This window comes from Triticum dicoccoides, chromosome 4A (genome assembly GCF_002162155.2).
Source record: "Triticum dicoccoides isolate Atlit2015 ecotype Zavitan chromosome 4A, WEW_v2.0, whole genome shotgun sequence".
Lineage (NCBI taxonomy): Eukaryota > Viridiplantae > Streptophyta > Magnoliopsida > Poales > Poaceae > Triticum > Triticum dicoccoides.
The window spans coordinates 691,756,377-691,780,654 of NC_041386.1; the positions used below are offsets into that span (position 1 = coordinate 691,756,377).

Below are 24,278 nucleotides of genomic sequence, written 5' to 3' on the forward strand. Positions count from 1 at the left end.
CGTCGTTGGCGGAGACGCAAAGGCTGGAGCGGAAATCAGCAAAGACGGAGCTCGGCGGCCCTTTGGTCATCACGTCGGCGAGTTGCTGCGAGGTCGGGACATGCGTGACGCAAAAGTCACCGAGAACCACTCGTTCCCGGACGAAGAGGATATCGAGCTCGATGTGTTTGGTGCGGCGATGGTGGACAGGATTGCTCGAGAGGTAGACGGTGGAGATGTTGTCGCAGTAGATAACAGTCGCCGCGCGCACCGTGCACCGAAGTTCATCGAGGAGTTGCCGGAGCCAGATGCATTCCGCAACGGCGTTGGCAACGCCGCGGTATTCCGCCTCGGCGCTGGAGCGGGAGACAGTGGCTTGGCGCTTGGACGACCAGGAGACAAGAGCATCCCCGAGGAAGACGCAGAAGCCGGAGGTCGATCGTCTGGTGTCGGGGCAGCCGGCCCAGTCGGCGTCAGTGTAGGCGCGGAGATCCAGCGACGTAGACGCCCGGAGATGAAGGCCGAGTGAGAGCGTCCCACGCACGTAGCGTAGCACACGCTTGAGCAGTGCGTTGTGGCACTCACGCGGGTCGTGCATATGAAGGCAGACCTGTTGAACGGCGTAGGAGAGCTCCGGCCTAGTGATGGTCAGGTACTGCAGAGCACCGGCGAGGCTGCGGTACTGAGTAGGGTCATCAACACGAGGCCCGTCGGCGGATGGCAGCTTGGCCTTGGTGTCCACTAGAGTGGGTGAGGGCTTGCAATTATCCATGCCAGCCAGCTCCAAGATGTCCTCCGCGTACTGAGATTGAGACAGGAAGAAGCCGGAGCACGCCCGTGTGACATGAATGCCGAGGAAGTAGTGGAGGGCACCGAGATCCTTCATGGCGAATTCGCCAGTGAGACGCGCGATCACCTGTCGGAGAAGCGCGTCGGAGGAGGCGGTGAGGACGATGTCATCGACGTAGAGGAGGAGGTACACCGCGTCGGAGCCGTGCGCGTAGGTGAACAGAGAGTTTTCCGAGCGAGTCGCCGTGAACCTGATGGTGGTGAGGAAGGTAGCGAACCGCAGAAACCAGGCCCATGGGGCCTGTTTTAGTCCATACAGGGACTTGGACAGGTGGCGGACATGATCGGGCTGGTCTGCATCGACGAAGCCGGCTGGTTGCATGCAGTAAACCTCCTCTTGGAGCGTGTCGTGCAAGAACGCGTTCTTGACGTCGAGCTGGTGCACAGGCCACTATCGCGAGGCAGCGAGGGTGAGGACGGTGCGCACGGTAGCGGGCTTGACGACGGGGGAGAAGGTTTCGCTGTAGTCCACGCCCGCGCGCTGGTGAAAGCCACGGATGACCCATCGTGCCTTGTACCGTTCAAGGGAGCCGTCGGCGCACGTCTTATGGCGGAAAATCCATTTTCCCGTGATCACATTTGCTCGAGCCGGACGCGGAACGAGAGCCCAGGTGCGATTGCCGACGAGCGCCGCGTATTCCTCCTGCATGGCAGCGACCCAGTTGGGATCGCAAAGAGCCTCGCGAATGGAGCACGGGAGCGGCGAGATGTCTGGTGAAGAGTTGGTGGCGGCGGTGGTGGCGGCGGTGGTGGCGACGCAGACGTAGTCGTGGTCGTACTTGCGGTTGCGCTTGACCACCCCAGTGCGCGCCCGTGTCACAATGGACGGGCGGGCGGGGAAGGAAGGCACCGCAGCTGAGGAAGACGGTGTTGGCGCGCTCGTAGGGGAGCCCGGGGCACCGCAGCCGGTCGAGGGGGGAGGCGCGCCGTCGGATGTAGAACCAACGGAGGCGTTCAAACGCCCCGAGCCCCCGCCAAGTGTCGGGAAAGGAGAGCCGCCCGATGAAGATCCCGCGGCTGTACTTGAACCAGTAGAGGGCGCGCGCGAAGCGGGCGCGATCGGGGTTGGTGGTTGGAAAGGCACTGGAACAAGACGAGAGGATGGAGGTGGGGAGGGAGTGATGGTGTCGACGACATGGGCGAAAGGGAAGACCTGCTCGTCGAACCGAACGTGGCGTGAGGTAAGGACGCGACGGGTAGCGGGATCGTAACACCGATAGCCGCGGTGATTGTGAGGGTACCCAAGGAAAACGCAGGGCAGCGAGCGTGGTGCAAGCTTGTGATGCGTCTTGGAGTTTGTGTTGGGGTAGCACAGACACCCAAAAACCCTGAGGGTGGAGTAGTCGGGAGTGGTGCCGAGCAGCAGTTCATGCGGTGACCGCGGCGATGTGCCGGAGCAGGGTTTGTAGTTGAGGAGCAGGGTGGCTGTGGCAAGGGCTTCAGCCCAGAATCGCGTTGGCATCGCGGCATGGAGAAGCAGTGAGCGAACGCTGTCGTTGAGGGTTCGAAGAACACGCTCTGCTTTGCCGTTCTGTTGGCTTGTGTAAGGGCACGAGAGGCGAAAGACAATGCCGTGTTGGATGAGCAGAGAGCGGAGAGGGAGATTGTCGAACTTTTGCCCATTGTCAGTCTGCAGAGCGAGGATCGGGCGCTCGAATTGGGTCTGTACATACGCATAGAAGGCAGTAAGAATGGAAATAACTTCAGATTTGTTGCGAATGGGAAATGTCCAGACGTAATGAGTACAACTGTCGAGCACCACAAGATAATACTGGAAACCTGAAACACTACTGACAGGCGATGTCCAAAGATCTAAATGCGGAATCTGAAAAGGAAAATAGCTACGATGCGACGAGTCGGAGAACGGTAGCCGTGCGTGCTTGCCCAGACGGCAGGCACGGCAGCTGTGGCATGACGACGGACTGCAGGTGAACGGTGTGTGACGAAGATCTCGCCGCAGCGCCTCGGCTCCAGGGTTCCCAAGCCGTTGGTGCCAGAGCTCAACGGTGGCGACGCCAGCGAATGAAGGAGCGGGGTGGGGAGACGAGCCAGGAGTCACACGGTAGAGATCACCAGTGGAATCACATCGTAGAATCGCCTGGCGGGTGCGGATGTCCTTGACAGAAAAGCCAAATTCGTCAAACTCAACTGTAACTGGATTTTCACGCGTGAGTTTACGAACAGACAGTAAGTTTTTGAGAATGGACGGAGAAAGGAGAACATTGCGGAGGGTGAGAGGACTGGAGGTGGTGACGAGAGAACCATAACCGACGTGGGTGACCGGGATGCAGTCACCACTGCCTATGACAATCTGAAGAGAAGTGGAAGGATGCAGGGAGTGAAGGTTACCCGAGTTCGAGGTCATGTGCGCCGTCGCACCACTGTCCATGTACCAGTCCGACGTGCTCCCAGATGGCGGAGAGGATGTGGACGCGGTGTGCAAAGCAGTCTGCAGCGCCCCCATGTTCCACGGCTGCGGCGGGGGAGGCTGGGGCCCGGTGCTTGAGCTCGCACCAGGGTCGCCGTAGGTGTAGCCGGGGGTGGCGTAGGGGAAGTAGCGTACGGGTTGGGTGGCGGAGGTGCGAGCCCGGCGAGGTACACCTGCTGGTGTGGGATGCCGGGGCGAGGGCCAAGAACGCCGGCGCCCGGGGCACGCCATGGCATGGGCCACGCCTGGACTATCCCCGTCCAGGAGTTGGCGCCGGGAGCTGCACCAGGAAGGGCTGCAGGCGGCATTGGTGGCGTGGAGGGACTAGGCGCCCCCCGCCCTCCCGGAACCCCGGCCCCGATGACGGCCGCGCCCGCGCCCACGGCCAAAGTCTGCCGGCGAGGAGGGAGCGGGAGCTGGTGCGGTAGGACGCGTCACGGGCGCCGGAGTCTGGACGCGTGCTGCAAGGAGAGCGTCGGCAGACTGCTGGCGCGTGGACTGCTCCGCACGGTGCTCCTCAAGGAGGAGGAAAGAGCGGGCCTGCAGAAACGTTGGCAACGGGACACGGGAGGTGAGGTGAGGGATGGCATGGTGGTACCGCGTGTTGAGGCCGGGCAGCATGTTGAAGAGCTGTTGCGTGTCGGTGATCTTTTGCCCGAGGTCGCGGAGCTGGTCGACGAAGGACTTGAGGCGGGCGCAGTACTGCATGATGGTGAGGTCGCCTTGGACAACGACGTGGTACTCGGTGTCGAGGTAGACCGCACGCGAGAGCTGGTTGTCACGGAAGATGCTCTCGATCGCAGCCCAGAGGGTGGCTGCCATGTCTTCCGGTTGCATCACGACGTCGACGAGCTCCGGCAAGATGGTGGCGTACAACCAGTGCATGATGCAGTGATCGACCATGTCCCATTCCGGGTCACGACGCTGGCGGAGAGGAGCAGCCTCGGCGAGGATGTGCTCGCGCACGCCGAACATGCCGACGACGGTGTTGAAGAACCGGCGCTACTGGGTGTAGTTGCCGCCGTGGAGATCCAGGACGACGGGCACGTGATGGCGAATGTCGATCGTCTGGAGGACAGACAAGGGGAAGGCGCGAAGGGCCAGTGGCACCGGGGCGACAGCTGTGGCGGCGGCAACCGCCGCGGCATCAGGGAGGATGGCGTCACGAAGAACGCCGTCGCCAGGGGTATCGCCAGCAGCGTCGCGCAGAACGCCGTCGCCATCGTGGGAGGAACGAGGAGACGAGACGGGGTTGGTGTCCATAGCAGCGGAAGGAGAAGTATCTGATACCATGTTTGAGAGGAAGAGATCGAACACACTTTGCATACACAGGGTTCGGCTGAACTTATACAGGGGAGGCGAGCCCACGATCACCATCGTGGCAAGGCCATGACGAGGAGTGGAGGTCGTGCGTGTTGACAGGGAAAACTACACGCACGCACACACGCACTCGTACAATACACAGTACAATACACAGTAGTATTCTAACAGGATTGACCATGTTCGGGAGCGTTGCGCTCAGGCGAACACCGCTATCATCGTCGGTGAGGGTGGCAAGGAGGATAGGCAGTAAAGGTGGGGTGACGTGTTGAAATATATGACATCGACCTGTTGAGAGTTTTGAGTTACGCTTATTGTCCAAGAGACAAGAGACATCTTTTTTCCTATTGCAACGCACGTACATATTTGCTAGTCAGGCTCAAAGGTCGCCTCCTGATTAGTAACTCTTCTAAGGGTCTATCCACAAAAACCCTATCCCCAAAATCCCCAGCTCCAGCGCCCGCGAACCACTCGAAGAAGATTCAGCTGCTCCCTCCACGCTCCGACCGACCATGGCGCGGGCCGCCGTCTCCACCGCGCCGCTCTCCCGCCTCCACTCCCCGACGCCTTCCGTCCCGTGCCACTCTCTCTCCCACGCCCACTCCCAGCTCCGCATTCACCAGCAGCGCAGGCCCCTCGCCGTCGCTTCGGCGCTGCCCGAGGTCGCGGACCTGCCCGGGCTCTCGCTGCCCGCCGCGGCGGCCGCGGCCGCCGCCCTCGCGGCCGCGGTGTCCCTCTCCGACCCGGAGCGCCGGCGCAAGGCGCAGGCGGAGGCGGTGGGCGGCGGGGACAAGGAGGCGGTGCGCGCCTACTTCAACTCCACGGGCTTCGAGCGGTGGCGCAGGATCTACGACCCGGCCACGGACGACGTGAACCGCGTGCAGCTGGACATCCGCGAGGGCCACGCGCAGACGGTGGCCGCCACGCTGGCCATGCTGCGGGACGCCCCGGACGTGCCGCTAGCGGGCGCCACGGTGTGCGACGCCGGGTGCGGGACGGGGTCGCTGTCCATCCCGCTGGCCGCCGCGGGGGCCTCCGTGCTCGCGTCCGACATCTCCGCCGCCATGGTCTCGGAGGCGCAGCGGCAGGCGCAGGCCGCCCTCGCCGCCGGGACGTCGCCGGGGTTCCGCATGCCGCGGTTCGAGGTGCGCGACCTGGAGAGCCTGGAGGGGCGGTACGACGTGGTGGTGTGCCTGGACGTGCTCATCCACTACCCGCGGGAGGAGGCGCAGAAGATGATCCGCCACCTCGCCTCCCTCGCCGGGAAGCGGCTGGTCATCAGCTTCGCGCCCAAGACGCTCTACTTCGACGTGCTGAAGCGCGTCGGCGAGCTGTTCCCCGGCCCGTCCAAGGCCACGCGCGCCTACCTCCACTCGGAGAAGGACATCGAGGAGGCGCTCCGCGCCGCCGGCTGGCGCGTCAAGAACAAGGGCTTCATCTCCACCCAGTTCTACTTCGCCAAGCTCTACGAGGCCGTCCCCGTCGCCGCCGCCTCGTCGTAGCAAATGCGTTCATCATAGACCGGGATTTTTATTCTTGTAGAGTGTAGCTAATACATGTATCTGTAAACTCTAATCTCTCGGTGGTTCAAGCATGATTCGTTGTTGTCATCGTGCTGCGTCAAAGCTCGGCATTGCGCCATGAGTTTCTTCTTGGATAATGGAGGAATGCCATCGCCATGAATGGACATCCTAGCATTGCTCTGCTCTGGTCTGTATGTATGCTAGTGGACTCAGAGTCAGTGAGGAGATGTGGAGCAGAGCGGCTGTTTATAGTCGAGCGCGCGCGCGCCCTAGGGGAGGCTATGCTGAAGATAATGCAGGGCGCCACCAGCATCCATCGATGCGCGATGCTCTCCGCCGCACGCTGCAGTGTCCTCCCCGTCCACCCACAGCCGCGCGTCGGGGTCCCCGTGCCACGCCGGCGCGCGCGGGCGCTCACCGCCGTCTCGGTGAGGCCACGCCGCGGAGGCGCGCGCCGGGACCGCTCGTGGGACGACGACGGCGGCGGCGGGAGCGGCGACGAGGACGGCATCGACGAGAGCTTCTTCGGGGACGCGCGAGACGAGGAAGACGAGCCGGAGGAGGAGGAGCCGGGGCGACGGGCGGCCGGCTCGCCGGAGTCGGCCGCGGGGCAGCTGCGCGGGTCCGACGTGCTGCGGGCGCTGCAGCGGGCGGCGGCGGCGAAGGAGGCCAAGAAGAGGAGCAGAAGGAGCGCGGGCGGGGCGCGGCCGGCTGCGCGGCGGCAGGGGAAGGGCGGCGGCGCGAAGGCCGCGGAGGAGGCCGTGGCGGGGGAGGCGAGGCCGATAGAGATAAGGCGCGAGTGGGCGCCGAGGATCCGGGAGCTGGAGCTCAGGGTGCAGCAGCTCCTCCACAAGCACCAGTAGCAACCACAAAATCATGGTCGTTGGTTAAAGAGCTCTGTTGATTAAAAATGGCCAATCCATGTTTGTGCCGGCGAAGAAGCGTGCTCTGAATCTGTTGAATTTTGATTCTTGGAACACAGACAGCTCTGCTTTTTATGCATTCCCTTCTCATTCTGAGATTTGGTCATGAGTGCGCGCATTTTAGAGCCAGGGTGCAAGATCAACTCGGCGACGCGGCAAACACACGGCAAACCCACCCATCAAGGCTTCAAGAGAGCGGCGCGCAGGCGGGGGCGACGCCAAGGTGCTGCAAAGGGTGGGGACACTGGGCCTCGCCGGAGTAATATCAGCCGCCCTACTTCTACGCCGCCAAACAGCTCGGACGGCATTCCCCGGCCTCCGCCATCGGGTGCGTGTCGTATTGCGTCGACATCTATGCGGCGGTGCTCCATTTCACCGACTCGGCATCGCCGCAGCTTGTCTAGCTATGGACGCCAGGCGTGGATCAGCTCGGCGCCCGCTCTCTGTTCGACAATATGTCTCAAACGGGCGAAATGCCATATGACGACAGAGGCGGAGACGACTTCGAGGAAGTCCAAGTAGATGACTCCAAGCCGGAGGTGTACGCCCAGTAGCCGAAGCAAAATAGCGGCGAGACGGACCTTAATCCGGTGGATTGGCTGGCCGATCCAAAGAAGAGGGGTAGAGGAGAAAGTTTTAACATGTGGGCGGACAAATTATTATGCGACGTGTGATTGGCCACTAGCATCGATCCGCCCATGGCGCAGAACAAAAGGCGCAATATTCTTGTCCAACAGTGGCGAAGCCATACTTCAGCTGGGTAGTCAATTGACTACACAGCTTTTTGCATAAACAAAATAAATCAAGTTGAAAGTATGCCAAAAAATCTAACAAATGCATACATATGACTACACAACATTCAGTTGACCACACATGTTTCGATTGCTGGCACCGCCACTGTTGTCCAACATTCATCCTTGGTTCCATGGGAGCCGGATCCCCTGACGTACGGCCACCTGACGTTGGGCCACTGACGCGTGGGTCCGGGTCCACACGTCAGCGAGTGCGCCGTACGTCAGAGGAGCTGCGTCCGGTTCCATGAGCACAAGAATTACAAGCCCTACCGCAGCGAACTCATTCACGGTCGTTGGAAAAAGGCACTCACCCATTGATGATGGTACACCATCCAAGAGACTGTGACCAAGTATTGCGGCTATTTAAAACAACTAGTCGGTCGGTGGTAGGTGGTGCGCAAATCGTCAAGCAAGTAAGTTGTTCTACGTGTTGATCATTTGACCGGATATGCTATATGATTGGTCATTTTGCGAGTATGCATCTCGTTGACAAAGTCTTTTCTTATAGTCCTCCCGTGCGTGCAACATGTACTTGAGGGTGGAGAAGAAGAGCTTTCTCTTCATGCATTGTTAATTAAACTTGAATGCTCAACCCAAGAAGCAACTTGGCATTGCCAATTCATCAAGAATCGGCATTGGGAAGGAGAAAGAAGTGGGTGAACCAACCGACCCAACAAAAGTGCCACCCAAAAAGGTTAGAAGGGTGTTTTGTGGAAAGAAGTGGGAGGAGAAAAGTTGAAGCAAGAAGGGTGGCGGCTAAGATAACAAAGAGATTCGAGAACATCTTGGCGAAGAAGGAGGAGAAAAGTGTCAAACCTATGATGTGAAGTAGAAAAAGAAGGCAGAGAGGTTTAACATCTTGATGGCGAGATTGAGAAGAATGTCAATCTCGAAGAGAAGGAAACCTGGCTCGAAAAGAAGAAGGTTGAGCTCAGGACTGCTTCGGAGGATACCAAGATGTTAACCACGAGGATGTACGAGTTAAATTCAATACGGCGATGATCGTGTGTGACGTCCGTGTTTACGTTATTGAAGCGCTTGGCACCCGAGATGAAGGCAGCCGAGAAGTAGGCGGGTGGCGAGGAGCCGACGACGGAGCGAACGAGGAGGCTCGAACAACCGATTTTGCAGGGCAAAAAAAAATGTTTTTTCATGAACTGACGGACTGAAAAATTTGTGATCGAACCCATGTAAAAACTATGATATTGGTCTATTTTTGGTGTCCCCGGCGATGTGAACACCGCATTGGACAGACTCTCTGACGAGGCCAGAGGAGCACGAAACTCAAACCGGCAGATTCTTTCACCTCGAATTTTCTTTCTTTGGGGGGCGTGACCTGATTCCTCAGCGGCATGGAGTGACAGAACATCTGTTCGGTTTAGCACCGTCGGCTAGTGAACTTTTTTCTTTTCTTTTTGGCGCTAAGTGAACATTTTTCTTTTTTTTTTGGGCCTGAAGCTGATCATAAAAAACACATGCGCGCAGTGACAGTACAGTTGCTGGGCTCAGCACTGTCTGTAGCTAACATCGTGGCATCAAGTTGATCTGAAAAACACATGCACACAAGTAGTATTAAACGTCGAGGGCCAGTGGAAATGGTGACTTAGCCAGGACATTCACTGACATGTAAACTAATCGGGATGGCGACTGAAGCACCACTCGCAACTACTCCCTCCGTAAACTAATATAAGAGCGTTTAGAACACTACTTAGTTTACAGAGGGAGTAACTTTGAAGAAAAAAGCACGCTGTCTTGCCTGCAAATGCATAGGAAATTAAAACCCCATCTGTTGTTCGCCATCTCGAAGGACGCCGTGGCGAGCACCGACGCCCAACTGTTTTGTTTCCTCCACTGTGCTGAAAGTTCGGGAACGGCCCTTCTTATCTGAAATATGAAAGTTCTGTCTTTCTTATAGAAACAGACACGGGAAGCAGGGAGCCAGGGGACCTTATCTTCATCATGGTGAAAATCCACGATGTTGGATCCGGCAACGGCGGCGGCGTTCGAGCATCATTTCCTTTGTGAAGGAGCTGCTTTTGAAGAACTTTTCTCGTAATTTTTGTGTTGTCAAGAGATAGTTGATGCCCATGGTTGTTGTTTTGTTCGCTTCGTTTTTTTTTCCATTCATTCTAGGCATAGCTTTGGTCTTGTATGACTTTGCTATTTGCCAACAGGATCTCTTTTGTGTGTGCTCTAGTGTTGGCTGTGTGCATCTTAATCATGCAGAGACAGGGTGGATGTTCATTATGCATGTATCCCCGTGATGCTACATTATGAATCAATAAAAATCACCTTTATAAAAAAAACTAGTAAAAGCAGACATCATTAGCCCCTAACACAAAATTTATTTGGTTTCAAGTGGTTTGACCATTCAACTATCCAACTGAAGGCTTTTTATTGGGCTAATCCCTCTACATGGAGGTAAGATGGAAGCCATCTTGGTCTACGAGTCCAACGCTTGTGGACTGTTGATATTGGTTGAACCGATCGATGGTTGGGATGTCTCCTTGTGTGAGGACAAAAAGCAAAAAAAAAGTGTATACTATATAAGAGCAAGATAGAGCATCAAAAACACACCACATCCACGAGAGACGAAGATAAAGCCTATCTAGATTGGTGGTTTCTTGATGATCTTCACTAAATTTGTTCATCAGAGGCTCAAACGTGATTGGACCGACTCCACTTTTGGTGAATTTGTTTCACACTCAGGGCAATGTGATTTGGTTCGTTATTTGAGGATTGATTGAGTGGAACGCGAAATTCGAGAGTGGTTTAGTCAGACCTGCTTGGTGAGGAAGTCTTGAGATATTATCCGTCAGAGGGGTCAACCATGATCCTCACCTTGAACTTGCCCTTGTCAACCAGGATCTTCATCACTTGATATCATCCTCACATGGGCACATGGAGTCTTTCTCTTAATGCAAGCTCATGAGAAACACCTAACCCACATAGACATAGAAAACACATGGTATAGGTTAGTACACAGTACACACATGACAAATTCTTACCATACCACAAGATACCATGTGGCACATGATTTGCGCTTATGTGTTTGACCATTTAGAATTCAATCTTCGATCTTTATCCTGGTCAACCTTTATATATCTTTACTCCATGATCTATATTGATGTCTTGAAAGCCACAGTGAATGATTCCCATTACTTCATTGCTTCAAAACTTTATCATCAATACCTCAATTTGTCATGACCATATTGGGGTTCTCTACATGAGTATGATATTGGTCATCACTTGCTATTATCCATGCTCCATCACAATCTCTTGAGAGGCATGATGAATTCTTCACTTGAATTAATTGCTTCGCGACTTGACGAACCATGGATCAATCAACTCATCATGAACTCGTCTTCAAGCCACATACATCATTTTTATCTTTAATCTCCTCTCAAGATCTTGATCCATTATAGCCCAACTCATAAGTTGAAGCATGACAACTTTTGAGATCCTCCAATGAATTCCATTTTGATCACATCTCGTTCATCACATGGAATTCATATCAATCATATTTGATTCAATCATTGAACTCATTCTTGATGCACAACTATATGTAGATGACATCCATTCTGAATCCATTCAATCTTCTTATTGCATTACCCATGGAACAACCTTCATAAACAACTTTATGCCATTGTTTCTCCATAGGAATTGTCACTCATTATTAACTCTTGATGCATATGTTTGTGTTGATGGATTTCATCCTTCAATTCATCCAATATTCATCATGCATTGCCAATGGAACTTTCCTTCAAATGTATCTCTCAATGCAACATTAGTCTATAAGGATTGTCACTAATTAAAGAAACCACACATGGGGACTACATGAACTTTTCTGTAAAGTCAAAACAAGGTCATGTCTTCATGAAACCTCCCAAAAACTTGCACTACAGGCCAAAAGTATCTGTTTTTTCACAAGTCAAGGGACTATATTTTATATTTTATTTAGTGAGGGACAATTTTCAGGCTTTCGGTACAACTGACGAATGAAAATAATTTCCCCCTCCATTTATTAATCTTAGCTTCCTAAGATTTTATAACGATACAATAGTTCAAAATGACAATTCATAAAGTTGGCACACTGTACAACATTGTTTTTAGTTTGTATATGATATACAAAGTGAATAAATTGGATTGGTCATCCAAAAATGGAAGAAATGCTACTTAAAAAGGAATAATCGACACCATTTATATGAAGAGTTGACGCCATGTATGAACCTAGCTTGATCCGTTGGATGCACTAAAATTGAGATTAACACGGATAGTGAAGAGGTGGTTTTCATCCTTGAAATATCGTATCTTGCCCTCCATCACAAGTGACATATTTGACGATTGTTATTCCATGGCTTTAGATTTCAATCATGTTTTATATGATCATTGTAATGGAGAAAATAATCAAGTTGTTCATGAACTAGCTAGGATAGCTAGATTCTCTCCTCCTAGTGTTGGTTGGATTCACCCCAGGATGCGGTGATTTTCATGATTGTAAAGGATGCTACTACCCTTATAGTTGAATACATGAGGAGATGATTATAAAAGAAGAGTTGAAGCCAGGTAGTTAGCACTTATCGGGGATTAGATCTGTATAATGCAACATGCTAAGAGAGTTGCTTAAGAAATTGACTATTTTTTTCTTAAAAACCAATGCTTATTTCTACAGCAGGTGCCTAATTAAGCAAAACTTAAAAAAATGAGCATCAGTGCTTAAGTAAAAACTGATTTACTTTTTGAAAAAGCCATTTAAGCACTATGCATTGTATATATATGGTATTAGAAAAATGACAAACCGAGGAAAGGCGGCAACCTGACTTGACACCGCTGAAGGCCATGAGAGAGGAGGAGGAAAGGGCAAAGGGGAAGAAGACATATGGCCAATCTCCTGAGACTATAACTTGTGATTGTTCTTCTTTAAATCATCATCAGATTCAATATTGTAAGTAACCAAGATTTTTTTTCTTTAAATTTACGCATTAAGTTGATTGATATTTTGAGATTAGCACTGGGAGATAAAATTAGATTATATGGTTTTAACGGTACTCCATCTATTTAGACATAAGAAAATCTCGTGTGTAGGCAATAATTGATCTGAACATTGCTCAAGGCTCATTATGTTTGTAGTTTTCTTTTATACTTTGATTTTTTTGATGGATAACATTCGTTTCACGAGAATGAAGGTACTAGAATTTTACAGGGTTGTCCTCATTTCTAACGATTCTTAGCATTAGGTAAGGTATTGTGAAAAATTTATAAGGATTGAAGTGGACATGACATTTCAATTCTACTACTCCCCTCACTCATATTAATTGTCGTAGCTTTAGTCGGAGGGAGTAGCTAATTATCCGTGTGCCGCAATATGGTTTAACATCAATCGTGTCCGACATAAGCTTACACCCACCATATTCTAGATCTTGGTTTGATTTGAGCATGTGTAGGGGAAGAAGATAAGTATTTTGATTTAGTTGAGGTTTTGGTAAGATTTGATTTCACCGAGTTAATGCATTGCATTGTTTCTAGTAGGCGAGGGAAATATCGATTTGATTTAAATTATTTCAAACCAAGGAGGGGGACGCGTGAAGATGAAAATATCCAATGAAGGGGGAAGGAGGTGAGGATAATCATATCAAATTTCCTTTAATAGTACTCCCTCCGTTCCGAATTACTTGTCTTAGATTTGTCTAGAAGACAAGTAATTTGGAACGGAGGGAGTACTTAGAGATAGAGATAGAGATAGAGATAGAGAAAGAGAAGATACATTTTTGCAATTTGGAAATCCTGTGAGCCGAATGAGCCTTAAATGTGAGCCGAATTATGAAAGAGGAAAATTTCTCACCCGAGTCTCCTCGTCGTCGTCGGGCCGGCCGGACCGACGGAGCCCTGAGCCCTGAGCCCGTCCCCTTTACCGACAAATCACGCGACCGCGTGCCCACCAAATCCCAAATCTCACCGTCTCCGCCCCCTCCCCCCTCCCCTCACCCCCAGATCGCACCAACCGCCGCCGATGGCCGCCGCCGCCCCGCCGCTCGCCGCGGCGCTCCTGGCCGTCCTGCTGGCGCTCGCGGCCCCGGCGGCGGCCGAGATCCGCTCCACGGCGATCCGGGCCGACCCGCGCACCATCATCCCGCTCGACGAGTTCGGCTTCTCCAACCAGGGCGTGCTGGAGCTCAACGTCACCGGCATCGCCTTCGACCCGCCGGCCTCCCCGGACCTCGACCTCTCCCAGTTCGGCTTCTTCCTCTCCACGCTCGACGCCTGGGTGCACGTCCTCCGCCAGCTCCAGGACCTCGAGGTCACCTGCGCGCTCCAGTCCGACCTCGTCAGGCTCGCCTACTCCTTCGACCGCCTCCGGCCCCCCGCCAACCCCGCCGGCGTCGCGGTCGCCCGCTCCTCCTCCTTCACCCTCGCCTTCCGCGTCACCGAGCCCGGCCAGTACACGCTCGTCTTCGCCAACTGCCTCGCCGGCGCCGGCGGGGACCTTAAGGTCTCCATGGACGTCAGCTCCGCCATGTACAACGTCGACCCGGCCACCGGCCAGCGGGCCTACCTCTCCGTCGGCTCCTCCGCGCTGCCCTCCATCTACTTCCTCTTCTGCGTCGTCTACGCCGCGCTCGCTGCGGGATGGGTCTCCATCCTGCTGCGCAAGCGCACCGCCGTCTTCCGGATCCACTACTTCATGCTCGCCGTGCTCGTGCTCAAGGGCTTCAACCTCCTCGCCGAGGCCGAGGACAAGTCCTACATCGAGCGCACCGGCACCGCCCACGGCTGGGATGTGCTCTTCTACATCTTCAGCTTCCTCAAGGGGATCTCGCTCTTCACGCTCATTGTGCTCATCGGCACCGGCTGGTCCTTCCTCAAGCCCTACCTGGCGGACCGCGAGAAGAAGGTGCTCATGGTCGTCATCCCCCTGCAGGTCGTCGCCAACATTGCGCAGGTGGTCATCGATGAATCTGGGCCGTATGCCCGAGACTGGGTCACCTGGAGGCAGATATTCCTGCTGGTGGATGTGGTCTGCTGCTGCGCCATTCTCTTCCCGATTGTCTGGTCAATCAAGAACCTCCGGGAGGCTGCCCGCTCCGACGGGAAAGCGGCGGTGAACCTGATGAAGCTCACCCTTTTCCGCCAGTACTACGTGGTTGTCATCTGCTACATTTACTTCACGCGTGTTGTGGTGTATGCGTTGGTGACCATCACCTCGTACCGGTACCTCTGGACTAGCGTCGTGGCTGGAGAGATTGCCACCCTTGCATTCTATGTGTTCACTGGGTACAGGTTCCGGCCTGAGGTGCACAACCCATACTTTGCGATTGATGATGATGAGGAAGAGGCTGCAGCTGAAGCACTCAAGTTGGATGATGAATTTGAGCTATGAGTACTATAATTTGGCGGCCTATTCCCTGCCAGTGCTACACAGGTGTTATATGTGCTTCTACAGGACAAGTGCTTTTCACAAGACAAATGCGATAGACTGGTATCTAGTCCATACCCTTTTGTTTTTCATTTGAAGTTAGTTAACATTTTGCGTTACTGTAATTTGGTATCAACCACCCTGTGCGTGTGTGTGCGTGTGTCAAGCAATGCAGCAGCTTGATTGTACTTAAATACATTCTTGAGATCAGCTGTTCTTCATTGTACCTCTGTAGCTATTGTTGTATCTAGATGTTTACTTTCTGTCTGGTAAAAGAAGTTGAGTGTGATTCAGTTTGTTGATTCATATGATGCTAATTGTTGCTCTGAGTTCTGACTTATTCTGCATTACTCGTATGCATGTCCTGTTGCTTTTGTTCTGTAGGATCCTTTTGTTGTATAACGGGGAAACAAATTGAAGTCTACAATGCACTTGAGTAGGTGAACACAGAAATTACTGGCTGGTACCTAGAGCAGCACAGTACGTCGCAAATATTGTTTGTATTTCACATGATTCTGACCTACTTGCATGTTTCATGTGCATTATAATTGTGTTGCGTATGCTTTGATAGTACTGTGAAGGTTTAACATATAAGCATCACCTTGGTCCTTGAAATTTTGTCCCTAGAGTCAGTACACCTGTCTAGTTAGAGTAAACTGCCACTTTTGGTAGTTTGTCTGGTTTGGGATTTTCAGTTAGGATTATTGAGCACACATCAGCAAAGACAGTAAGTTGCCCCTTGAAATGTCTAATTTGACTATGTCTAGTTGATTTTGGTATTTCAATTATTGAATAAGGTTATATGTCTATGAATTTTATCTACAGTTTGCCCTTGTCAAAGTACTGAACGGTTGTGTTGAAAGGTGCACTGGGCTATGGCCAATCTGGACTTTGATCCTTGAAATTTTGTCCCTAGAATCAGTACACTGTCTAATTATAGTACATCCCCACTTTTGCAGTTTGTCTGGTTTGGGATTTTCAGTTAGGACTGTTGAGCACATATCAGCAAACGCAATAACTTGCCCCTTGGAATGTCTAATTTGATTATGTTTAGTTGATTTTGGCATTTCAATTCTTGAATAAGGTTATATATGTCTATGAATTTTATCTACAGTTTGCGCTTGGCAAAGTACCGAACTGCTGTGTTGAAAGGTGCGCTGGGCTATGGCCAATCTGGACTTTGATATTTTGTCACATCTCATTGCAGCATTGATTTTTCATAGTTGGGGTAGTATTTTTATTTTAGAGCATCTTTGCTGGATGTTTTCAGAATCGTATTAAACAGTTGTATTATTTATAGTGGTACTCCAGATAGTTTCTCTTGTCTTAACTCAATCATCTTCTTGTATTACATTGTCTTCGGTTTTTCTTCATAGTTCGCTGCATCTTCAGATATACACTGTTTTTCTATGTCTAAAAATGTTCCTAATTTGATCTTAGAAAATGAGCACATACTTTGAAATTTTGATCTGGTGGACATGATTTACGGCATCTAGAATGATGCCAGCTTTGTTCTGTAAGTAGAAGACCAAAATGTCTCACACATCTGGCATCATAAATTTCATTTTGCTCTGTATATACCCCTCTCCTTTTATTGAAATCAAACTTGGTATCTATGAGACTTGGCATCTATCATGATTCAATCAGTGACACTGGATTCTACAAGGGCAGCTGATTCCATTTCTTGGTCCTTTTAGGATTTAATGGACCTTGGCCTAGTTAAGTATATAGGCTTGGGCTTGTGGTTGAATGCTGTCATTGTCCTAGCCCATGCTTTGCTTCTGGAATTCTAGTTTCAGATCTTTCATTAGTCTGTCCCTGAAGCATGATAGAGAAGATGCACTCTATAGCAGCACTTCCTTACATGCAACAATCATAAGAATTTCATTCATTGACATATATTCCACTCTTTTGCATCTATTCAGGCTGAACCTGTCTACAAGCATGGAAGTCCTCTTTCTGTAACCAGGAAGTTACTTGCTTTGCTGGGTATGACTGAAAAATACATATATCTTGGTATGACTAAAAGATACATGTACAGCTTTGACTTTGATAAAATATGTTTGTGGGGTGTCTAAAAGATCTTAACATTGCTTTGGATCTACAATAGAAGATATAGAAACAAGTGAAGTTGACTTAGGTTACTGCTAAACAGGAAGTCAAAGATGCATCGGCCTTTTGTTTTTCATTTGAAGCTAGTTACATTTTTCCTTACCGTAATTTTTTATCAACGATCCTGTGTGTGTTCTTGTGTCAAACAATGCAGCAGCTTGATTGTACCTAAATACATTCTTGAGATTAGCCGTTAAGTCATTGTACCTCTGTAGCTATTGTTGTATCTAGATGTTTACTTTCTGTCTGGTAAAAGAAGCTGACTGTGATTCAGATTGTGTTGATTCATATGGTGCTAATTGTAGCTCTGATTTCTGACTTATTATACATTACCTGGTGCTCTTGTTTTGTAGGATACTTTTGTCGTATAGAGGGGAAACAAATTTAAGTCTATAACACACATTAATAAAGTTCAACACGGAAACTATTGACCGGTTCCTAGAGCAGCATAATAAGTTGCAATTTTTTGTATTTCACATGATCCTGACCTAGTTGCATGTTTTATGTATGCATTATCATTGTGTTGCATATGCTTTGATGTTATTGCGAAGGTTTAACATATACGCGTCACCTTGATCCTCGAAATTTTATCTCTTGATTCAGTACACTGTCTAGTTAAGAGTACGTCCCCACTTGTGGCAGTTTGGGATTTTTAGTTAGGACTTGATGAGCACACATCAGCAAAAAGAATAAGTTGCCCCTTGAAATGTGTAATTTGACCATGTCTAGTAGATTTTGACATTTCAATTTTTGAATAAGATCACATGCTCTGTAAATATTATCTACAGTTTGCCCTTGTCAAAGGGCTGAACTGTTGCGTTGAAGACTGCATTGGCCAATCTGGAGTTTGATCGCTGATTTTTCTCTCTTTGTGGGTTATTATAAACACGCAAGTGGCACATTGCATGAAACATTTCAGTTGGACTGGATACTTTTATTGGCCCCCAGAGGACTTATATGCCTCTAGGGAGATTGAATTGCAGTCACATCTTGTCGCATTAGTATAAACATGGAAGAAAAGTAAATTGGTTCCCTGCTAGACTAGGAAAACTGTAAGCCATTTCTTAGTTCAGTTGGGAGTCCTGGAGGTTTGTTCAAAGCATCTCGTCAGTAGAAGAGGTGCATCTTTGCTGCATGTATTTTCAGAAGTGAACTAACAGGTGTATTATTTGAAAGTGGTACTAGCAGGCGGGGTCCGGTGTGGGTAGTATTTCAATTTTTTAGAGCATCATCGCTGGATGTATTTTCAGAAACGTAGTAAACAGGTGTACTATTTACAGTAGTAGTTGCAGATGTTTCTCTTGTCTTAACTGAATCTTGTATTTTTTTTCTTCATAGCTTGCTGCATTTTCAGCTCTACACTGTTTTCCTATGTCTCAAAAATGTTCCTAGTTTGATCTTTGAAAGTAAGTGTGTGGTTTGAAATTTTGATCTGCCGGACATGATTGACGGCATCTAGAATTATGTCAGTTTTGTTTTGTAACTAGAAGACCAAGGTGTGTTACTCACCTGGGATTGTAACTGTTCATTTTGCAATATTCCTTATATTGAAATCGAACATCATGGTGCTACTTGATATTTATGAGACGTGCATCTCCCATGACTGAATCAGCAACACTGAATTCTACAAGGGGCAGTTGATTCCATTCCTTGGTCCTTTTAAGAATTTAATGGACCTGGGCCTAGTTAAGTATAGGCTTGGGCTTGTGGTTGCATGCTACCGTTGTCCTAGCCATGTATTTTCAGAATTGAGCTAAAGATGTGTATTACTTCAAAGTGGCACTAGCAGGTTTGGGGGTAATATTTCTGATTTTAGAGCTCCCAGTCTATTACTTACAGTGGTGGCCGCAGATGGTTTCTCTTACCTAGCGACAATCATCTTCTTGTATTACATTCTTCTTTTCTTCATAGTCTGCTGCATCTTCAGATGTACCCTGTTCTGCTATGTCTCAAAATGATCTTTGAAAATAAGTGTGTGGTTTCAAATTTTGATATGCTGGACATGATTTTCGGCATCTGGAATTATGTCAAGCTTTGTTCTGTAACTAGAAGACCAAAAATCTTGCTCACCTGTGGGACTTAACTGTTTATTTTACTATTTTCCTTTTATTAAAATCGAACTCGATGGTACTAGTTGATATTTATGAGACTTGACATCTCCCATGACTCAATCAGTGACACTGGATTGTGGATTCTACACTAGCAGCTGGTTCCATTTCTTGGTCTTTGAGGATTTAACGGACCTGGGCCTAGTTAAGTACAGGCTTGGGCTTGTGGTTCAGTGCTATCATTGTCCTAGCCCAGCTTTCTTTGCTTCTGGAGTTGTAATTTCAGATCTTCGATTAGCCTGTCCTTGAAGCATGATAGAGAAGATGCAACAACTATACAAATTTCATTCATAGACATATATTTCAGTGTTTTGAATCATCAGGCTGAACCTGACTACAAGCAAATCCTCTTTCCTTAACTAGGAAGTTGCTTGCTTTGCTGACCGAAAAATCCTCTTTCATACATGTACTACTTTGACTGCTATTGATAAAATATGTTTGTGGGGTGTCCAAAAGATCTTAACATTGCTTTGGATCTACAATAGAAAATCTAGAAACAAGTAAACTGGACTTAAGGTAGGAGTACTAAACTGGAAGTCAAAGATGCATTGAGGCCATTTAAATAGTTATAGCGCATATACTAACTCCTCGAGTTTTGCAAAAGAAAGCGTAGTTATGGTTTGAAAAGGATGCAACTTTCCCTGCTCAAAATCAGCTGGCAAGTAATCCTCGGTTTCTATGTGGCAAAACAACTAGTATTATTTTATTATAGAGATGATCTTAATAGGATTTGATTTCCACCCGCACCCGGGAGAAGGAAAACGTCCCGATCGTGCTTGCTAGGGTAAACCTTACTGAATCCACCATAAAGAAAAGTTCGTTATGACGTGTTAACGGATGGTTTCAGAACCGGTGGTGATTAACAAGGTGGAGCAACTTTTCATCTAGTGGATGGAGCTATGCATGGTAAAGCCCGGATTCTAGCTTCCCTAGTAATTGTTCTCCTTTTTGCTCATGTTAACATCAGATCTTTTGGGAAGGCACTCCCCTCTCATAGTTAGTGCCTGGAGCTGCTGATTCGATTTGGTGTTGAAAATTTGCAGGCCTCCTTATCGTGCAGCTAAAATAAGCCGAGTTTGTTACTCCTCCGTGGTGGGGTGCTGTGGGCACTCCCTCATGTCACTAGCTCTTGCCGGCCTGGTCATCCTGGTATGGCCTCTCCTTTTACCCTTTATGTTATTGCTATTTTGCTACTGCTTAGCTAGCTAGGGCAAGATCAGATGTATCTTCTTCATGAATGACTTTGGTGGCATGTCGCTGTCTAGTTCTCAGATGGTGCTTGGCCTTGGTCTGCACTTGTTGCCCTGTTTCCCATCCATCTGCACTGCGGGTTGGACATGGACTGATGATCGATCCTTCGGATGCAGGTTGGACAGCGTCGCGAGGCTGCACGTATGCGACGCTGGTGGTCGAAGCTGCTGCTGCTGCTTTATTTGCTCTCAGGTCTGATGCCCACAACACGAGCCAAAGCAAAGGAGGACGTGGCATTGCAGTGCGAGCTGTCTGGTTCATGGGAAGAAGTGTGAAGAATACCACCTTCCACCGCGTTTGCAACCTTTTTCCATGTGATTGATGGAAGAAGATCGATGGGATCGGGAGTGCGCCACGGTGTTCCAGAATCACAATTCTGAAATCCAACCAAGTGTGCTGAGTAAGTTACTATGACTTCGTCAGTATGGTTTGAGGATCGGTATGTGTCGATGCACCTGTAGTGCAATATTACGTTACTACATTCCTGTGGGATTGCAACTTTTTTTGCATGTGATTGATGAAAGGAGATGTGATCGGGAGTGCGCTACGGTGTTCCAGAATCTTGATTCTGAATCCCACCAAGTGTGGTTAGTCTATGACTTGGTCAGTATGATTTGAGGATCGGTGTCGATGCCCTGTAGCACGACGTTACTTGCTTTTTGACAGTCAGGATGAAGGTGAGTTCTGTTCTCTCGGCGACATGCGACTTCTTTCGAGATTTAATTGCACTACTGTAATAATCTTCTCATGAGCTCCATCTTGGCTTGTTTCTGAAGCCAGATGCTAACTGCAGAGCTGATGTTCTCGGTGCCCGATTTTGGACCACCAGCAGAGTTCTACCACACGCCACATCAGGTGCAAGTAGTTTAGCCATAGCACATCACCAAACATATATATATAGATAACATATTTTTCTCACTGCTGGTCAGTTTCCCTTTGTCAAATGCGCCCGTCTGCCGTCAGGTTGCCTGCACGCAAGAGGCTTCAGGCCAATTCTTGATTACCATACAGCTGAACTGAAGCTACACCTGACCTAAACCCGGCACGGTCCACACGGATACTGCAGACAACGCTTGAACTGAAGCCTCTTCCAGGTTATGAAAAATGTTTGCTAGCTCAGGGGCGACCGCCTACATGTCTTGTATGTGTCGGATGGAGACCCTTGCCATATGGCTCGCAATCTTCATGCTCATACATTTTGTTTTCGACGGGTCGCTTCGGTGATTTGGTATAGTGGTGCCGGTTGTTTGGTGCGGATGAGCCCAGACTCCAGAATGGTCCTCCGAAATAGCCGGGCAGGACCAGAGAATTGACGGTTCAAACAGTTGCTCTCTGCTTATTGTCTTTCTGATTTTTTTTTTGTGGGAAAATTGATTCCTCTGTTCAGGACAAGGCTTGGACGCAGCCTAGCAAATCAATGCACCCAGGGACAAAAAAAAAACCCTGCAGGTAATAGTAGAACAGTAGGCCATTTATCTTTTCTTCAAAAGGAAGTGGATTTACTCTTACAGTTTGTCCTTTTACAGTCCAGATTTGATGTGTGCAAGTGCTGAAGAAGGCTCTGATTATCTACTCCCACTATCAGCTCGAACACAACTCAATCATTCCAGGAACAGAGCTAGTGCGAGGCCAAGGATTCCTAGGACTACTTGCAAGCGTGGTGGGGTGTTAGGTGCTGCTAACGTCAATCCTTGGGAGAATCCTTGGCCTTGGCCTTGGCCTTTTGATTGTGCGTGGCGCCTTTGCCATGCACGAGTTCGGCCGTTAGCGCGCGCATGATGATGAATTGATGATGCCTCCTAGTCGTAGGCCACGCCCGGTCCGGCCGGCCGGCGCATGCATCAGATGCATATGCATGATGGATGATACCATCCTGATGCCAAAACTTTGTCATATGTCATAACTTGATCATGCAATCCAAGTAAAATAGACTTGATAGTTTAAAGCAAACTCATCATGCATGTGCTTTGTTTCTTTGGGTTGTTGTCGCTGCTGCTGCAATACATACTCTTTTTGTAAAGAAATACAAGAGCGTTTAATCATCAAAGTAGTGATCTAAACGTTCTCATATTTTTTTTACAGAGGGAGTACATGAGTATTATTTATGGTTATGCAATCAATTTTGTTAAGCAAAGTACGACGAGAAAGAAAATGGGAGCAAGCTGAGCTGGTCAAACGGCAAGTACGACGAGAGCAATATTGAGGATGGAAATCATCACATGGAATGGAGCCGATCGGATGAAGTACACCCTGGAAGATATTCACCTGACTTCGTGCTTTAGAATCATCTTTCACCAAAGACTCATGCATGCTGGGGTCTTTAGAATCGTCTTTACACCTATATTTGACTTGAGATGAATATCCTCCAGGCTGAGGGCAATCCTCTTGTCGCAAGTCGGTCCGCCGTCCAAAGACGATTCTAAAGCACCAAGTCAGCTGCCCCACTAATCTTTTATTCCAGCTCTACAAAGCTGCTCCCAGAATTGCTTCTCACACGCTCTTCGAATGTCAGACGTTCTAGGAAAATGTAGGCCGCGATGTTAACCTATTTGCAGGTGTGGACCGGGTGCCAATGTGGCACAACATTAGGCAGTTTTTTGTGCCACCGAAGCGTCCACGTAGAAGGCCACTCCCCAATCCGTTGCAATTCTCGTGTGTTGGAAAATCTCACAAGAAATTAACAGTAAGGCCTTCAAGTAGAAATCAGCAGGGCCCTCTATGTCGGCGCAAACATCAAGGAGGAAGGTCGAGCTTGGCTCATTGTCCTTCTGTGATTTGAGTGATTTGAGCCCATTTTACTTTAGATATTGGCCAACATGTTTCCTTCTTCTTAATCAATGAAAAGGCAAAGCTCTGCCTTGTTTCAATTCTAAAAATTGAAGTACCCGACCGACAGAATAGTTTAAGAGGTCAACTAACAGAGTTGTGTGCTCATGAATTTACAATTAGCCAATGAGTACCACAATCTATCGTGGATGGAAATCAACACATGGAATGGGACGATTTTAGGGGTGAGACACTTTATTTGTATGCTCAATATATAGGTGTAAAGTACACATCATCTCAAGTCAAGCTACTCGAGTGAAGTAACCCCACAGGATTGGGCGCCTCCTAAATGCAAGATATTCGCATGGCTTGCCCTTTGGAACCATCTTTGGGCGTCGGACCGACTTGTGACAAGAGGATAGCTTCACCAATCATTATGCTAGCTCCGCGAAGACACTCCCGAGATTGCTTCCTACATGCTCTTTGAATCTCGATATTTCAATAGAATATGTGCCGCAACGCTAACCTATTTACTAGGCATGGATCAGCTGGCTATGTGGCATACCATCGGGATGGTTTAACGTGCCATTTAGGCGTCCCTGCAAAAGGATAGCCTCCATTAGTTGTGATTCTCGCGCATTGCAAAATCTGAAAAGAAAGGTATGCTAGGGTCTTCAACTAAAAACCACCCATGCCCTCTGTGTTGGTGGAAAAATCACGGAAGAAAGTCGGGCTTGGGTCATTAGGAAGCAGTGCATTTTGCACAAATTATTCCTTAGAATGCCTTTTTTTTAAACAATCACCACTTGGG

At 49.3% G+C, this 24,278-nt stretch overlaps 3 protein-coding genes and 1 long non-coding RNA gene across 5 annotated transcripts; all 4 read left to right on the forward strand.

Annotated features, from left to right (window-relative positions):
- Positions 1–5,014: 5,014 nt before the first annotated feature.
- On the forward strand, positions 5,015–6,186 carry LOC119287956 (magnesium protoporphyrin IX methyltransferase, chloroplastic-like). Its single transcript, XM_037567569.1, has one exon. The coding sequence runs from the start codon at positions 5,089–5,091 to the stop codon at positions 6,076–6,078; it is 990 nt and encodes a 329-aa protein (XP_037423466.1). The 5' UTR covers positions 5,015–5,088; the 3' UTR covers positions 6,079–6,186.
- Positions 6,187–6,220: 34 nt separating this feature from the next.
- LOC119287958 lies at positions 6,221–7,115 on the forward strand. The gene has a single exon (XM_037567570.1). The coding sequence runs from the start codon at positions 6,255–6,257 to the stop codon at positions 6,960–6,962; it is 708 nt and encodes a 235-aa protein (XP_037423467.1). The 5' UTR covers positions 6,221–6,254; the 3' UTR covers positions 6,963–7,115.
- A 6,689-nt stretch (positions 7,116–13,804) lies between these two features.
- Positions 13,805–15,538, forward strand: LOC119287959 (protein CANDIDATE G-PROTEIN COUPLED RECEPTOR 7-like). Its single transcript, XM_037567571.1, has one exon. It carries the CDS (start codon positions 13,827–13,829, stop codon positions 15,192–15,194), a length of 1,368 nt encoding a protein of 455 aa, XP_037423468.1. The 5' UTR covers positions 13,805–13,826; the 3' UTR covers positions 15,195–15,538.
- Positions 15,539–20,474: 4,936 nt separating this feature from the next.
- LOC119289749 lies at positions 20,475–22,729 on the forward strand. Of its 2 annotated transcripts, XR_005141602.1 has the most exons (5): positions 20,475–20,599; positions 20,818–21,378; positions 21,482–21,556; positions 21,665–22,150; positions 22,228–22,729. It is a non-coding gene; the product is annotated as an uncharacterized LOC119289749 (long non-coding RNA). The 2 variants fall into 2 exon arrangements; XR_005141601.1 differs by having other exon boundaries at positions 21,482–22,150.
- Positions 22,730–24,278: the final 1,549 nt, after the last annotated feature.

What these genes read in the sequence shown, in the direction of transcription:
- LOC119287958 (XM_037567570.1), top strand. Translation starts at nt 6,255, where the DNA reads ATGAATGGACATCCTAGCATTGCTCTGCTCTGGTCTGTATGTATGCTA.
- LOC119287956 (XM_037567569.1), top strand. Translation starts at nt 5,089, where the DNA reads ATGGCGCGGGCCGCCGTCTCCACCGCGCCGCTCTCCCGCCTCCACTCC.
- LOC119287959 (XM_037567571.1), top strand. Translation starts at nt 13,827, where the DNA reads ATGGCCGCCGCCGCCCCGCCGCTCGCCGCGGCGCTCCTGGCCGTCCTG.